Source organism: Spea bombifrons, chromosome 2 (assembly GCF_027358695.1).
Source record: "Spea bombifrons isolate aSpeBom1 chromosome 2, aSpeBom1.2.pri, whole genome shotgun sequence".
Taxonomy (NCBI): domain Eukaryota; kingdom Metazoa; phylum Chordata; class Amphibia; order Anura; family Pelobatidae; genus Spea; species Spea bombifrons.
In genome coordinates this window covers 86,768,145-86,785,148 of record NC_071088.1, presented here as the reverse complement: position 1 = coordinate 86,785,148, position 17,004 = coordinate 86,768,145, and the positions used below count along the sequence as shown (strand labels likewise).

Here is a 17,004-nt window from a genome sequence, read left to right as displayed (position 1 = left end):
GTCAAATGCGACAAAAATGCAAAAAGCTGAACTACATCTTTAAATCACAATAGAAAATCCCTAGCACTTTGCTACATGCAGGGAGGTTGCTGCCGGACTAGCCTCACCCCTAGTGTTAGACCTGCAATATAAATATATTCAGCAAGTAGTCGCTAGCGCTAGTGATAAAAAGAAGGGAGTAGCAATTTCTATATTTTCTCCATAATTGTTTTAATAAAGTATTAAACAATGAGCTTAGCTTCTCAGACTAAATACTAGACCTGTGCAAATGAGCCAAAAATGATTCTGACTCTTTTTTTGGTTCATTTTTGGCCCATTTTGGGACAATGAATTACGTTCTCTGGATGTATTATAGAGGGTATATATAAGCGCACTCAAGTAAATTGGTGGTGGTTGAGTATCACTATCCACAACAAAGTTATTTAAAAGGTGATGCAGAACAACCTCACACATCTTACTGCCTCTATTACAAACCAAAGAAACATATAAATAGGTAAATGATCTATTCCTGGTGTTTACGCACACACAGAAAAAGAGGGAGCACTTTCCTTTTCTTTGAATTTAGTTCTGTTGAAAATCCAGAGGCATGTTTAATTCAAAACATTAAATTAGTTGCCCAGTTGCCACATTCACTCTCACTCGTTCTTTCATTCTCTCAAGCTCTCTAAATCACTGAAAGTGCCATCATTTTGGCAGAAGTTCATCTTAAGACAAAATGGAGGACTGGGGGGAGAGGAACGTCACGGGGAAACGCCACCATTTTGGCACTTTCAGGTAGATCGCCAGAAGCGCCGCCATTTTTGAGAAAGTTTGCGTCAAGTTTTGTCTCCGGAGATGCAGACGAAATTATAAGATAGAAGAGAGAATATAAAAGATAAAAGTGAGATGAAAGAGAAGAGATAGAAGAAGGAAGATAAAGAACAAGAAGATGCAGAAGTATACGTTTAGAGAGTTAGAGAGCGCAAGAGTAACTGAGACTGAGAGTGTAAGAAACCATCAGTGAAAGGTCCTGCAAATTGTGGCCAAAAATTCTGAGCTTTTTCTTTCGTTGTTCTTCCGCTTCGTTGGGGGTCTGGCCCTGGTTCGTGGCTTTGTTTGAATTGCTGAATTTGCCAAAATTCAGTAAATTTGCAATTCAGACAAATCCAAATGCACAGGTCTAGTAAATACCAAACTGGTAGTTCATAATAAAGTTCACCCTAATATTCTCCCTAATAGTGTAAATAAATACAAACACAAAATAAGATCCAAAAATCTAAATAAATCATAAAACAGTCCATAGAGTATGCATGCTAGACATGAGAATTCATTAGGAAAAAATGAATTAGGAAAATTAAGAAAAACATAGTATTAGTTCTACATGATTCATCAAAATTCACCAAGGTGTATTAAAAAAAGCACAAAGTAATTCCTTTTTTTGGATTACTACCAGGAGTGTGACTACTTGCTGAGTCAAATATATTTTTAAACCTATTAAGTTTATATTAAGATTATATTGTTATTGTGACCAGAATTGTTGTGTAAGGGACAAGTTTTTTGTGTAAAAACCTTCATTTATATTAGTTGACAATATAGAGTGCAAAAAAACATAGACGACTGTACAAACGTACAAAATAATTACGAAATCAGGAGAAAAATATTTATGGGTAATTAATGCAATATATTAGCTAGTAAGCTTTATGAAGGTTTTCGATTGAAGTATGTACTGACTTAAGTAATCAGGGATTTAGCATTTTTTTCACAACACAACTGGGAACAAATATATCATTTTTTTATACTTAATGCTCATATGACTTAGGTGATAAACCCTGAACTTTTATAAAAGCGACAACGCGTGACAGTATTGCTGATGTGATATAAGAGAAATCAGATAGAAGCAGACAAGTGGTTTATTTGGTTTTCTTATAAGCTAGCTTTATAGTCGTATGCAAACTGTCTCCGTTCTCTCTAAGGCATGTAGTCAATCAGAATGATGAACAAAATTGGGTTCGGATTGCGATGTACAAATTGCCAAGGCTCCAGATGACATTTCTGGAGATTTTTACATATTCAATTTGAGGTTCAGCCAATCCACAGAGGCAAGAGGCACGGGGCTGCATAACATTAATTACCTTTCCTTAAAGTAATTTAGTACTGCACAAGCACTGGAGGCAAAGGGAACTGAAACCAAACTAACATTATTTCATATTTGGCCACAACAGACATCTTTAATATAAATATGTGATATGCATTCTGCATTGTCAATTGTACCGTGAAATAATATTTCCAAAATATTTCATAATAAACAGCAAAAAACGCATGATTTGTTCTATCGAACAAATAAAGGCACTACATTGACAAGGCCAAATCATTATTGTCTCATAGCAGCGTTATTGTAAGAAAGTATTAGTATAGTATTAGGAAACAAAAACATTTCACTTGATTGTTATGCTATCAACACAATAAGCTATACACTCTATAAACTATACACTCTATAAACTATATACTCTATAGTAACTGGGACCAAAAGTATATAAAAGACTATAATCAAGGCTGGACAAATTCATTCCAAGTCACATGGTGCAAATGTAGGTGCCATAGCTCAACTACAATATTTAACAGGAAATTTTCCTAGCCTATTTATCAAGAGACCTTAAAGAGGACCTGTCCCCAAAAATGCTTTTAGCATTATTCAAACTGCCTTCATCATATGCCCTTTCTTAGTCAGTGGAATTGTTTTGATGACATCAAGATCAATACCAAAGCAGGCAAAGCATGAAGCCTTCTCCATTCTTACCATATTATTGCAATATGAACCAGCTCAGCCCACCTTATTAGTAGTAACTTAACAAATGGTAGTAATTACTTAATAAGGACACATCCTGGATGCTAAGATGGCGGTTCCCATGGCCTACATATAAAGTTGGTTTCTAGTATATACCACATTACAAGATAACAAATTTTGAGTGTGGCATGTGCAGTTAATCTAGTTTGGTAACTTTTTGTACCAAAAGCACCACAGGCACTTCCAGTGTGCATTTTAGAACCTGTTACCATCCTCTGCTTTAACTGGCTGGGTTCGAAACAAAAGAAAACAGGGTTATTTTGGTTCCTTGCAAGATAATGATATACTCATCATTATTACAGTTGGTAATATGTGATTAAACAGGACAGACAAATGAATATACCTTGTTCCTTTACTGGATAATCTCCTTCCAGAGAGACCTGTTTAGTAGCAAGCTGAGTTTTTGCTGACACTGGGATTGCAATTTTCTCGGGAATCTCAAAGTGCTCAGGCATGCTTGTTTTCACATCATAATCAATCAGATTCATCTTTTTGGAGCGAGATGAGAAGGATGAAGACCTGCATAATGATTTATCCTGTGTACAAGAGAACATAAAAACTAAACAACTGCATTGCAAATGATGTAATTTACTGCATTTTTTTTCACAGAATAACCAAACATAACAGTGGTAATGAAAATGTATGATAAAAATTATTTCAGGAAAGCATTTATATTTTTATAAAAATCAGGACAACTACTTAGCATCCAAGTAAGTCAATTTGCTTCTGTGATCCTTGACAAAGAGACCTTTCTATCCATTTAGGCATAAAATGCTACAAAAAGGTATCAACCATTTTTTAAGATACCTGGGGATGGGGAAGTATATGCACATTTTACAAACAAAACAGAAACAAAAACTTGAATTAAAACATAACTCATGTTGTGCTAGAATTCTTGCTTAGGGAAAACATTTTCTACATGTAGACAAGAATGGAGCTCCAATTCAAAAGCTGGCTAATGAAGTTATGGCCTGCAGATTAAGTACATTCAGGTGTAAACTCCAAATATTTAAGGACCTCACTAACAATCAGAATCTATTTTATTTTTCACTTACTATGAATGCAAAATAAGTGATTGTCTACTGTTTTTTTTTTACCCCAAAAAATATTATTATATGTGGTGATAAGGCTTGTGTGATTATATGAAGTGATCTTGACAAAAAGACTTTTTGTATTGTATACAAACTATAAAAATACAATATTATATAATTAGTCACAAAACAACTCCAAAAAAAGATTTTCATTATTGTATATATATGAGAGTGGAAGTACATACAATGAGAATGTAAAGAGCAATTTTCTTATGACGAACACGGTCCGGAATCAAATTAAAAAAAGACTTCTTACAAAAGTCTTCTGTTCACATTGGTTTTATCCAAGATGTGTGTTTCACTTAAATATTTGTATACATTTATAGACCATAATTGCTCATAATGGGATAATGTGCTAATAAAATTGACTATTTTGATACAACGCCTATGCCTTGCAAAGAACACAATAAAAATAATGAAATATTCTTTGTATAGCTCAGTTTATAATAACTGCTTTAAGAAAACTGGAAAAGTGAAAGAACAGTGGGGATCTTAAGCTTATATAAGTACAGGGAGAGAACAGCCTCTTACAAGTCTCTCTAGATCTGTAGAGTTCTACCAGAATACTGCTGCTTTCTGGACGTACAGCTTGCATTTTTATGGAACTTTAGTATATAATTACCAAAGTTCCTGAACATTAATAATTAGGACATTTTACCAGTCTCTTGAAACAGGAAGACATAGCGTTCTTACTAATGGTATTAAAAACAGTGAAGAGTATTTTAAGCAGTATAAGGTAAACCACAACCTATGAATTGACAACATGCAGAAATATAGCAGGGGGTGTTTACCTCTGTTCTGTTTTGTCCTAATATTGCCACAGCAGCCCGAACACTGCTGCTTTCCAGCGTTCCTGTTATCTTCCTTCGTTCATACTCCAAGGAAGTCATCTGCATCTGTGCCGCTGTAGCTAGAGCTTTCTCTCTGCCCTCATTAACCAATGGTATTTTCAGATTTTCTTCAAGAACGCTGGTCTGAATGCATTTGAAGTATGTTATGTTCTGCGGCTTTGTGCAGCCTAAGATAAGCAGAATGGGGAAGTTAAAAACAAAAATTAAAAAAGCATACTTCATAAATCACCAGATATGAGATACCATGCTAACTTCACAGTCACTGATTGTGTAGTAAACAGTAAATGAGTAATTTGACCAATGTGCCAAAGAGGTAGGGATATTTATTTGCGCACACCATCTTGCAGTGCTATGGATAGCTAGGCTTGTTAGTGTGGTGCCCTTGCTTGTGATTAGACAAGAACAACAAGCAAAACAAGCTTCTTCAGTTTCTTTGATAACTTAAGTTTGAAAAATAATGGGCATATAACTATGGACATGTTCTAATGATCTGCATTTTATATAAAGGTTACAAAATTAGAACTATCTTTTACTTTATTACAAGTATTATGTTATTGTCAATTTTCATTTTACTGTCAACCCCCCCAGCCCCCTGGGTTCTAACAGCGCAACAGAATCTGCTGTCTCCTATAAAAAAAATGTAACGTATGGTAGTGTAATGATTTCTTGCTTCCAAGAAATTAGTTATGCATGTGATGTGTAACCATGGAACCTTTAAACCGATCTCAGAGGGTTAATTAGCTTTCCATAATATATTCATTTAAAGCTGCTTGTTTGTTTACCCATACTCCCAGGGAGTTTGACATCACTCATTAGAAAATGATCATCATCAAACTCCTGTGTCCTTTTTAAATTTGTACTGATATGTCATTGTTAGAAAGTTTAAGGCACTTCGTGTGTGTAATATAAAAGGTTTGAATTACGCAATAGTCAAACTGATTGAAGGACAGTCACGCGTGTTTTTCTTTATGTTAAATCGTATCTGTTCCCTCAGGCTCCCCACGCCATTCGCAAAGCTTCCTTGGGAAACTCTCTGCACAAACAGTGTTCAGTGTTTAAACAACCACTGGTAAAGTAAACAAGCAGAGCTTCTAACTGAATCAGTTATTTAGGTAAATGACGGGCTACAAAAAATATGGAGATTACTGCACCTTTAACACGCCAAGATTGTGAAATTTAAAAAATAACAAATCTTTAGTATGTATTCTAGTTAAAAAAAAAAATCAAACTCCTGTAACACAATGACAATTTCATTAGAATAAAAATGCATATTCCAATTAAATATGTTTTCATTAGCCCCTGCACCAAAGCAACTTAAATTATTATCCTTACATATATTAAGTACTTATATAGGAAATGTAAAAGCTCAAGAACAATTAGAATATCAGAATTCAAGATATCTCTACTACTGTTGACAACTCCACCATCCAACCACCAGACCAAGTTCGCTGGCTTGGTGTAACACTTGACCCTGCTCTCTCTTGTATCCCTCGCATCCAGTCTCTCACCAAATCCTGCCGCCTTCACCTGAAAAACATCTCCAGAATTCAACCATTCCTCACACAAGAATCAACCAAAATATTAATCCACTCCCTTATGATATCCCGTTTGGATTATTGCAACTCCTGACTAACTGATATGCCCCTCTCCAGCTCCCCATACCCTTTACAATCCAATTTAACTTTTTTACTCTGACCCACAGAGACCTTAACAACTCTGCATCACCCTACATATTGACCATCTTATCCAAATACACCTGTAACCGCCCTTGTCGTTCCTCTCATGAACTGTGTCTCTCTTCTATCTGTGTCTCTCATTACCTCTTCCTCACAACCTTTCTTCCTCACACTCAGCTGGCATCATAATCAAACCATCTGAATGACCAACAACCTCTGCAGATTATCTGGATCCTATGAACTCATCCCCATCCATGCAGTCCTCTCCTACTGGTTCACTTCCCTCTCATCCACCAACTAGATTGTAACTCACAAGAGCAGGGCCATCTTTTTTTACCAGTTTGTTGTTGTGTGTGAATTTAACTTAGTTTACTTACTCTTGTAACAGCGCTACGGAATCTGCTGGTAATGTAATGCATCTGCCCCGTTACTAAGTGTACTCACATTTTGTATGAAGAATTGATCTCTGTATTAATTAAGAATATTTATTTGTAAATATGTTCATCACATCTGTGAAATCACACTGTCCACTCAGGAAGCAACACTGATGGACAATCAATTTCACATGCTGTTGTGCAAATGGAACGTCAACAGGTGGAAATTATAGGCAATTAGCAAGACACCCCCAATAAAGGAGTGGTTCTGCAGGTGGTGACCACAGACCACTTCTCAGTTCCTATGCTTCCTGGCTGATGTTTTGGTCACTTTTGAATGCTGGCGGTGCTTTCACTCTAGTGGTAGCATGAGACGGAGTCTACAACCCACACAAGTGGCTCAGGTAGTGCAGCTCATCCAGGATGGCACATGGCAATGCAAGCTGTGGCAGGAAGGTTTTCTGTGTCTGTCAGTGTAGTCTCCAGAGCATGGAGGCGCTACCAGGAGACAGGCCAGTACATCCGGAGACGTGTAGGAGGCCGTAGGAGAGCAACAACCCAGCAGCAGGACTGCTACCTCCGCCTTTGTGCAAGGAGGAGCCGGAGGAGCCGGAGGAGCACTGCCAGAGCCCTGCAAAATGACCTCCAGCAGGCCACAAATGTGCATGTGTCCACTCAAGCGGTCAGAAACAGACTCCATGAGGGTGGTATGAGGGCCCGACATCCACAGGTGGTGGTTGTGCTTACAGCCCAACACCGTGCAGGACGTTTGGCATTTGCCAGAGAACACCAGGATTGGCATATTCGCCACTGGCGCCCTGTGCTCTTCACAGATAAAAGCAGGTTCACACTGAGCACATGTGACAGATGTGACAGAGTCTGGAGACGCCGTGGAGAACATTCTGCGCCTGCAACATCCTCCAGCATGACCGGTTTGGCGGTGGGTCAGTAATGGTGTGGGGTGGCATTTCTTTGGGGGGCCGCACAGCCCTCCATGTGCTTGCCAGAGGTAGCCTGACTGCCATTAGGTACCGAGATGAGATCCTTAGACCCCTTGTGAGACCATATGCTGGTGCGGTTAGCCCTGGGTTCCTCCTAATGCAAGACAATGCTAGACCTTATGTGGCTGGAGTGTGTCAGCAGTTCCTGCCAGAGGAAGGCATTGATGCTATGGACTGGCCCGCCCGTTCCCCAGACCTGAATTCGATTGAGCACATCTGGGACATCATGTTTCGTTCCATCCACCAACGCCACGTTGCACCACAGACTGTCCAGGAGTTGGCGGATGCTTTAGTCCAGGTCTGGGAGCACATCCCTCAGGAGACCATCCGCAACCTCATCAGAAGCATGCCCAGGTGTTGTAGGGAGGTCATACGGGCACGTGGAGGCCACACTACTGAGCCTCATTGTGACTTGTTTTAAGGACATTACATCAAAGTTGGATCAGCCTGTAGTGTGGTTTTCCATTTTGATTTTGAGTGTGACTCCATATCCAGACCTCCATGGGTTGATAAATTTGATTTCCATTGAGAATTTTTGTGTGATTTTGTTGTCAGCACATTCAACTATGTAAAGACGGAAGTATTTCATACGGTTAGTTCATTCATTCAGATCTAGGATGTGTAATCTTAGTGTTCCCTTTATTACTTTGAGCAGTGTATATGATATGGACACAGAAAGTGTGTGATCTCTTATTTTATGAGATTACTACTCTTAGAGCATTAGATGAGGTACTCTTGAGCAGTTTTAGCATATGGTGATTTAAGCAGTAACATATTAAATAATGCAATTCAGTTTTTATGCTCTGAATAGATTTTATCAGCTTCATTCACAATGTAACTAGGATAATTGACATCTACAAATGTTACAAAAAAGTAACAGAGGTTCCGTCTATATTTGATATATTATAACTACCTATGTTGTTTAGGTAGTCTGTAAAGGTTTGAGCACAGTGTTTTCTTTGGCTTATTGCAGCTACCGTTACAGTTTAGCAGGTAGCACAGAGGGCTGGAGTACTGATAGTGTGCGGCGTCCTGCTGCCCTGCTATCACTGACAGAAAGAGCCATGGAGAGATTACAGAAACTCATAGTCAGCCTCCATCCAGGTAACTGTGCAGTTCTTTGATAATCCTCTGATCTCTGCTGTTAGAAATGAGCTGAACCTCCTCAAGACCAGACAGAGACTCAGCACCCAAAGATAAAGGAAGAAGAAACGTTGAGTGCTTCCTACAGAAAGGTACATGTATATAGTAACATGAATTAGAAAGAAGAACATGACTTCCACTAAGTATTATCCTTTTTAGATGGTCTATTACATACTGTATTTCAAGTCCATAACATCAAAAGAGATAGCATAAGGGAAACATTCACAGATTATGAATATGTATTTTAGGTATGGAGACTATGACAAATAGCATAATAAATGACCATCCATTTACTAATCAAGTCGCATTGCAATTTTTGTGTATAAATATGATTTTCAAATGCATTTTCACAAATAAAAGTTTCAAGTAAACTTGCAATATATAAATAGTAAAAACCCATTACAGCCAGTTAAAGGATTGAACAAAAATGATATTAATATTTGGTGCACTTGGTATGTTTCTTGAGGAAAAAAATGTATGTGCGAATTCAGTGTTTATCAAGCATGGTGGCCTATCATGGAAATTAAAAAAATAGTCGTGGGCACCAGTACTAATTTGGGACCATTTTGCAAAGGTTCTACAGAAAAAAAAAACATATTTTACCTGAAATATTGTTGCTGAGATGCAAAATATTTGGACTATCCACAGGAATGAGAGCTGAAGGCAGAGGAGGGGTACCTGTTGCTTCTATGATATATATAAAGTCTCCAATCTGAAAACAAAGAACAAGCAGAAGTGCTTTACCTTTTGTAACAATGTTTAAAAGTTAAAGTAAGAGCTCAATAAAATGTCTAGAAGATGGTGGCATACATTGGTAGAATTAGATCGCCAAGCTGTATCATGACATTGGCATTCTGAAGGAACCGTTTCATCGACGTCACTGTTAAGCCTTCTGTTTTAAAGCCCAATGCCATATAAAATTTAGTTATTATGGTCAGCTTTTCTGTGTTTTTTATGTTTCAGGACTTCTTCCTATTGTTCTTGATTGTTTTGTCATTATGTTCTACCAATAAATTGGCTTAGAAAACAGGATACACTACTCTGTCAGTCCAGTTTACTTAAGAGAGAGATCAATCTGAGTTTAGTGGTAGAACTGCATCGGTTCTTTTCAGATCACAACAGTTACCAATTCTGTCTATGTCTTAAGTGAGACTATTTTGGGATATGTAGTCTAGCTTGTATAGCTTTGAGGCAAGAACAGAGACTAAACTATGATTAAAACATTCAACTACACAGAGTACATAAGGGAATTGTATTTAATATGAGGAGAAATGCTAGGATAAGAAAAAACAGTCTAAAACCAGAGGGCCAGAGGCTTAGCTATAATGTAAGGAAACTTTACTTTACTGAGAATGTGGTGGAAAGAGGTTAACACAATGAAGAAATTCAAACATGCATGGGATGGGCATGTGGACCAAGGACATGTGGACCAAATGAGCAGACACGATGGGCCAAATGTTTTTTACATGCTATAAAACTCTGCCTTTCTGTGTGTAAATCCAATAAATTGTAATATATTGTAATACAATAATCAATGATGCATGCTTTCATATTACACCTAGGTCACTTTGGAGCCATTCCTTTACATAATTAATGAGAGGAATGCACCAAAATAGAGAGCATTGTTTATATCATTAAAAAATGACATTGCTTTCATTTCTAATAAAGTATAAATTTGCTTTGCTTATTGCAAACCTTTGTAGTGCTTCATGTTGTACTATAATTCTATATGTATTTAAATGCAGATAAAGGCTACGTTTCTCTCATCTGTGTATGAAACCAATCATTAGGCCAGTGAAAGGGTTGTAGTTTTGTGACAGATGCCATTCAAAGTATGTACAAAAATGTATTGTAAGCAGTTGCACAAATCATACATGTTTGGAATATAAAGTACTGGCATTTGTCTGGACATAGTAAAAAATTAGTGGAACTAAAAAATAAAAAAAACCTTTTTTTGTACACCACACAATGGTCAAATGAATAACAGTCTGAAGGATATAGAAGAAGCAGATTAAACCTGAAAAGCAACTATTTTTTATTATCACCTGTACTTTCTTATCCAATTGGCAAAAATATGTATTTATACTATCAATTCAAAGCAACAGGTTAACAGAAGGGCTAAGGTTTCCACCTTGTACATGATGGAAATTGTTATTTGGAGTTTTATGTTGACGATTCACTGAGATCTCTATGGATGTACACACTAAGCCTAAATCTCACACTTAAATGCTGAGAGTTGTTCCCACTATCTTTCCAATCATATCTCTTTACTAGTTCCAAAGTTTGCCAGTCTTTTTAATTTAGGAACTTTGTCTCAGCCTTTGCTTAGCACAGTTCAAGTCTTCCTAGGTTTCTAGCTTTTAAATTGCTGGATGAGTCAAACAGTATAGAAGATAAACTTTTTTTATTCTAGCATATCTGTCAAATATATAATTACAAAATGTTATGAGCAAATAAAATATAATCAATACATGCTGTCATATCTATCCTGCCACTATTATGTCATTATCCCCATTGGCCACTATAGCGAGCAGTGTTAAACAGCGATAACCCTGTTATTACAGGAAACACATCATTCATTTAAACAGAAGTACAAATAATCTAAATTTTGAAAATTATTTCTTTTGAAAGATATATTTTTACTAATTGGAAATATGTGAACCATGATTATTAAATGTATTACATTTACCTGTTCATTGCTGAAAATTACAGTGCAGTAACGGTTTCCAAGGCCAAATGGAAGAAAGTTTATCTGCAGAGAAGCAGGAAATCCTTCCTCTAAGAAAACAGAGCTCACCGGACAGAAAAATTGGTGTAGTAAATTGGATTGGTATTCTGTAAACACAGGAAAATATCAGAGTTAATCATAATGAAAGTCAGGTTTTAATGCCAGTATGTATGTGGTGCTAAATTCTAGAGTTGTATATTCTATACAATGCAAAATATAAATTGATCTCAACATAACCAATTAAAGAAATTAATCGTGAGTTATGGAATGCTATAAAAAGTCTATCCCTTACAGTGCTGCTGTAATGTGACCAAATCCCTTATTGAGAGGCACTGGCGGGTGAACAAAGCCCATGCGAATATAGAATGGATCAACAAAGTGGAAGAGACTAGGGTGATGGAAGAGCTTGTTAAGCTCTCAGGAGACCAAATTATCTCTTATACCGCCACATGGTACACTGCCTCTAAAAGATTTAGTAGATGGATCCTGGAGTGTGAGTAGGGGACGTCCCTCCTCACTCCATTCCTTCTTTCTTTCCTTTTCTCTCTTGTCCACTTATCTGGGCTTTCCATTGTTCCTCTCTACTCTTTCTTTCCGGCTGGTGGAGTGCTTTGAAGCCCGATGACCTACACAAAACCCATGGTGCAACACCTGAGTGCTACCTCAATAGTTACATCCAAAGCTACTGATAATAGGTAAAGTAAAAAAGGACACACCATGATCTTCACAAAAGACCAATAGTATACATAAACCTTGCATAAAATACATCTTTCTTATAAAGCACTTGGAAAATATTGGTAGGCACTATACAACCTGGCACATGGAGACATACAGGTTAGCTTTTGCTGAACCACTTGTCAGGACTAGAAACCACTGCACAAATCTGTCCATACTAGTCGAGGGAGGCCCCTAAGCTTCATCATGGGAAAGGTTTAAGATTGGAGGAAGGGGGACTATTTGTGTGATGGGTGTGATTTCCTATACCTGTATTATTTGGTTGTCAAGACTGTGAACTTACTGAATATGTCTATTGAAAATGTACATCCCAGCTGTTTATTTTCCTGATGTAATCTAATAAATATTGATGTATAAAAAAATAAAAATTATAAAGGGTGGGCTTTGGGCAAAGTGACAGATATTCTTTACAGGTGTAAGTAACAAATACAGTAGGCAGCACATTGATGTGTAACTAATTAACATGCCTAGAAATTCTAATTTTATGGTGCAAAAAAAATTAAACCATGCGTTAAAAAATTGATGTATCATACACTAATAAAAAGAGAATATTCAAAATATAATCCATCACCAGTTAAAAAACATACCATGACATTTAATTATTAAGGTGATGCCTAATTAATCAAAACAATTCACATTAATTTATTTCTTCAGAAGACGCAAGCGTGAAATAGCTGTGGGTCAGGAAACCCAGATAAAACATACAGTGCAGAGATGTTCTTCAGTCTTTTGCCTAGACTCTGAGAGGCTATGACATTTTACTCCCCAAGAGAAAAAAGGCAATTCAATAGTTTCTTGGTCTTCCACTATATTAGCTATCCATGTTATACGCCTTGAATTATATATATATTAGTACACCTGTCAATTGTACCTGTTTAGGTCCCTCTTTTCACCGCTTATATTCCTCTTTCTTAGGAGCGCAGAACATTTGGTGGGTATGAGTGTATTAGTGTTCTACAGCCCTAGAAGTCTCAACCGTAAGCATGTAAACAGCCTCCAAATTTTGACATGACAGGTGTTTATGAATGATGTATGATTTTGAGGGGTACAATGAAAAATACATCCATGATTGCATCATCATTTGTGAGCATATAGAAAGTGCTACATACAACTGTAAAGGAAGTAAATGACTGTACACTGGGAGAAATGTACAAAAGTCATAAAATAATATATATTTTGTATTCCTCTATATAATGGGCATTTTTGAACTTGTGCTGCAGCTTCATTACATTGATTTTTTAGAACCATCAGAACATAGACATAATTTTTAAAAGCCTCTTCTATAAATGCAACAATGAAAACCTATATTTATTTAATCAAAATGTGTCAAATTCCACCATTCAGAGGCTGATGGGTTCGCTATTGCTAAAATGTCATTTTCGTGAGCCAAAAGGTGTTAAAAATACTCATTAGCTAAAATAAAATAGTTTGCTCTTACAAATCTCTGCTGTATGGATTTTTGCTTGATCCACAGAATCGAGAAAGTGCTCAAGTTTTTTTTGGCTCTTGTGAATGTGAATCATGAAACTGTGTTCACTATAATTGATATGGATCTGCCTTTGTTGAATTTTGGTCTATACGTGCTCTAAACTACCCAACGTTCTAGCTAAATTACACATCCTGTTTAAAAGTCATGGCCATGGAAATAGCCATTTATGTGTCTGCAAACGCCAACATTCTTTAGGGGACATGTTGGGCACAATAGAGGAAGCAATGCTGCCCTCGGAGAAAATGTCACACTCCATAAAAAAATGGTGTTCCATTGTTTGGCCACATCATTGACCTGAAGTTTCTTTCTGTTTTTCTTAACGGTTAAACTAAATATTTTTTACAAAGTTCTAAACATCCCAAATTTCCCAAACATCCCAAACTACCATACATCCCTTTTTGCAACATAACCTTCTTTGAGCAAGGCTATTTTATGTAAGCACACAGCAAAATGCTACAAAAAATCAATCTTTCTACCTTATCTCAATAAACATTTCATATAACTAACCTAGGATGAATGAACATCCTGAAAAACAACAAAGGATGAGTCACGTGAACGAATCAGATGACCAGTCTGAGCTATGAGACTAGGTGTACAAGAAAAGTATTTTCCTTTAATTTAACGCATATTTTTTCCAATTCACGTGATTGTTTACTATTTACTTTCTTTAGGAATTATCTGATTTACACATGACATTTAGAGCCTCATCCATCAGGAATCAGCACAGCAAACTATGTGCTCCCTGCTGTGTTACTGCTATGGACATGACTGCTTCTTTAATAGTGAACTCCCCAACTCTATATTCTGCCCCCAAACAATTCTCCTATTCTACTTATGTATGCATTGGATAGATTTCCAATGCGTAACCAGGTTTTAATCCAGAAAAATACATAGAATGTTTGATTATAACAGTACATTACTACACGTTAAATAGGTGACGAATTCCAAGCCTCAAATGTTGCAAACAAAACCGAATTTTTAGGATAACCCTGCTTAATCAATCTGAGCAATATTCAGGAGGATCGATATATGTTTTAATATAACAAAGGGGACATTCCAAGACATTTTGGACAATGATATGCTTCCATGCAATGCTTTGTGTGAGCCGCTCGGGGAAGGTCCTGTTCTATTCCAGCATGACTGTGTCCCAGTGCACAAAGCAAGGTCCATAAAAACATGGTTGGATGTGTTTGGTGTGGAAGAACTGCGAGAGCCAGGCCTTCTCATCCAACATCAGTGTCTGATGTCACAAATGCTCTACTGGATAAATGGGCAAAAATCCCCAGATAAACATTCCAAAATCTTGCGGAAAGCCTTCCCAAAAGAGTGGAAGCTGTTATAACTGCAAAGGGGGGCCCAAATACATATTAATGTCTATGTATTTAGAATGTGATGTCATATCATGACCCTATTGGTGTAATGGTCAAGTGTCCTAATACTTTTGTTGATACAGTGTATCGCCCATCAGGATATTCTATAACAAGATTCCAACCATACATCGTATATTCAAAACAAGTAAGAATCTACTTTATAAATCTCCCATATAGTCACCTTTTGAGTTTTTATTTTTAAGTTTTTCTGCTCAAACGCATGGGTTGGAGTACTAGTCTTTGATAATAGGTGATTTTTCCACAATTGATTGATACTCAATAATGAACAAAGATATTATCATCTGTCAAAAATGTTTCTGATTTTATATAATACAATTTACCCTTGTTATGCGTTGTATTCGCATTATTTGTTTTGCAAATCACATGGGAAAGACGATCTTCTGGGAAGCCATCGCTGTAAAAATAAAAAAAGAAAGCCATTATAAACTATATATAGTTTTAGGGTATTTTTTTCTTTCAAAACATTGGCAATTAGTCATTCTGTTTCTATAGGGATTTAGATGTTATATGTTCATGTTTAGGTATGATTGTATGATAACACAGCAAATGATAACACAGGATACGATAACACAAGCTGCACAGCAGTGTCCTACTCAGAGATATAAGATCCCTGGAAAACTCTGGGAGGTATAAAGATTGTCCCGACCCTCATATCATTGTACTTGCTGTGGTGATGGTGCTAATCTAAGGCGACTGTGCTTCTTCATTTGTCCTAGTCTTTTTGCCTGAGGTGCTATAATCATAAATAGCGATTCATCTTTCTGACACAAATATGGACAGTCTTACTGGATTAATGAAGTTTCAGAATTCAAAAAAGCACTTGACAGTCATGGTTAGTTTAAGAGAACCAAAAGATTAAATTAGTTATTAAAGATTACATTAAATTTACTTATGAGTACATTGTGTACATCATGTGTACATGAGTACCCAGAGCCGGCCTTAAGTGTCCTGGCGCCCTGTGTGGACTACTCCTCTGGCGCCCCCCTATCCCCTTCGCCCTGCCCCCCCTCTGCCCCTTCTCACTGCCCCCCCTCTGCCCCATCTCACTGCCTCCCCCCTGCCCCTTCTCACTACCCCACCTCTGCCCCTTCTCACTGCCCCCTCCCTCTGCCCCTTCTCCCTATCCTTACTTATCTCATTGCCGGAGTCCTGTGGTGGGAGCGGGAGCCGTCCGTCTTCGCAATCTGCCGCGGTGCACGCTTCACAGCTGAGCACCGGAATAATTCCGCCGTTCAGCATGAAACGCCAGCACCGCGACGGAGTCACGGAGAGTGAGGGGCGCCGAGCGGTCGCTCGTGATGTTTTCAGCGACCGCTCGGCGCCCCTCACCCTGTCCAGGACTTCAATTGAAACATCGTTTTTTTGTTTTGTTTGTTTTAGCTTTATTTAACATCCTCCATGTTAAATGAAGTTAAAACAACTTTATTTAATATGGAGGATGTTAAATAAAGTTAAGAGAGTGGAGAGATCTTTCTGGGGACCCAACAAATGGCATACCACTGATGCAAATGATGCTACTTTTTAGCCACAACCTTATGACTTTTAATCTATAAACCTTCTCCTTTGTTTTAAAACTGTGATACCTTATTTAACAATGGAAATCATTGTATGGTTTCTGTGGTTTTAAAGTAAAACCACTATCCCTGATTCATTTGACCTTCAGTTGTTATTCAATCCCTTTATTCCATATTTCGTTACTGA

At 37.3% G+C, this 17,004-nt stretch overlaps 1 protein-coding gene across 1 annotated transcript in view; it reads right to left on the bottom strand.

The window, feature by feature from the left end:
• CFAP47 (cilia and flagella associated protein 47) overlaps positions 1-17,004 on the bottom strand; it is a 138,669-nt gene that overhangs the window by 60,917 nt on the left and 60,748 nt on the right. The window contains exons 42-46 of the mRNA XM_053455984.1: positions 15,567-15,697; positions 11,650-11,795; positions 9,564-9,672; positions 4,707-4,933; positions 3,168-3,360 (exon numbers count right to left, since the gene is read on the bottom strand). Of these exons, the coding sequence (XP_053311959.1) occupies positions 3,168-3,360; positions 4,707-4,933; positions 9,564-9,672; positions 11,650-11,795; positions 15,567-15,697 (806 nt within the window). The remainder of the gene's footprint in view (positions 1-3,167; positions 3,361-4,706; positions 4,934-9,563; positions 9,673-11,649; positions 11,796-15,566; positions 15,698-17,004) is intronic.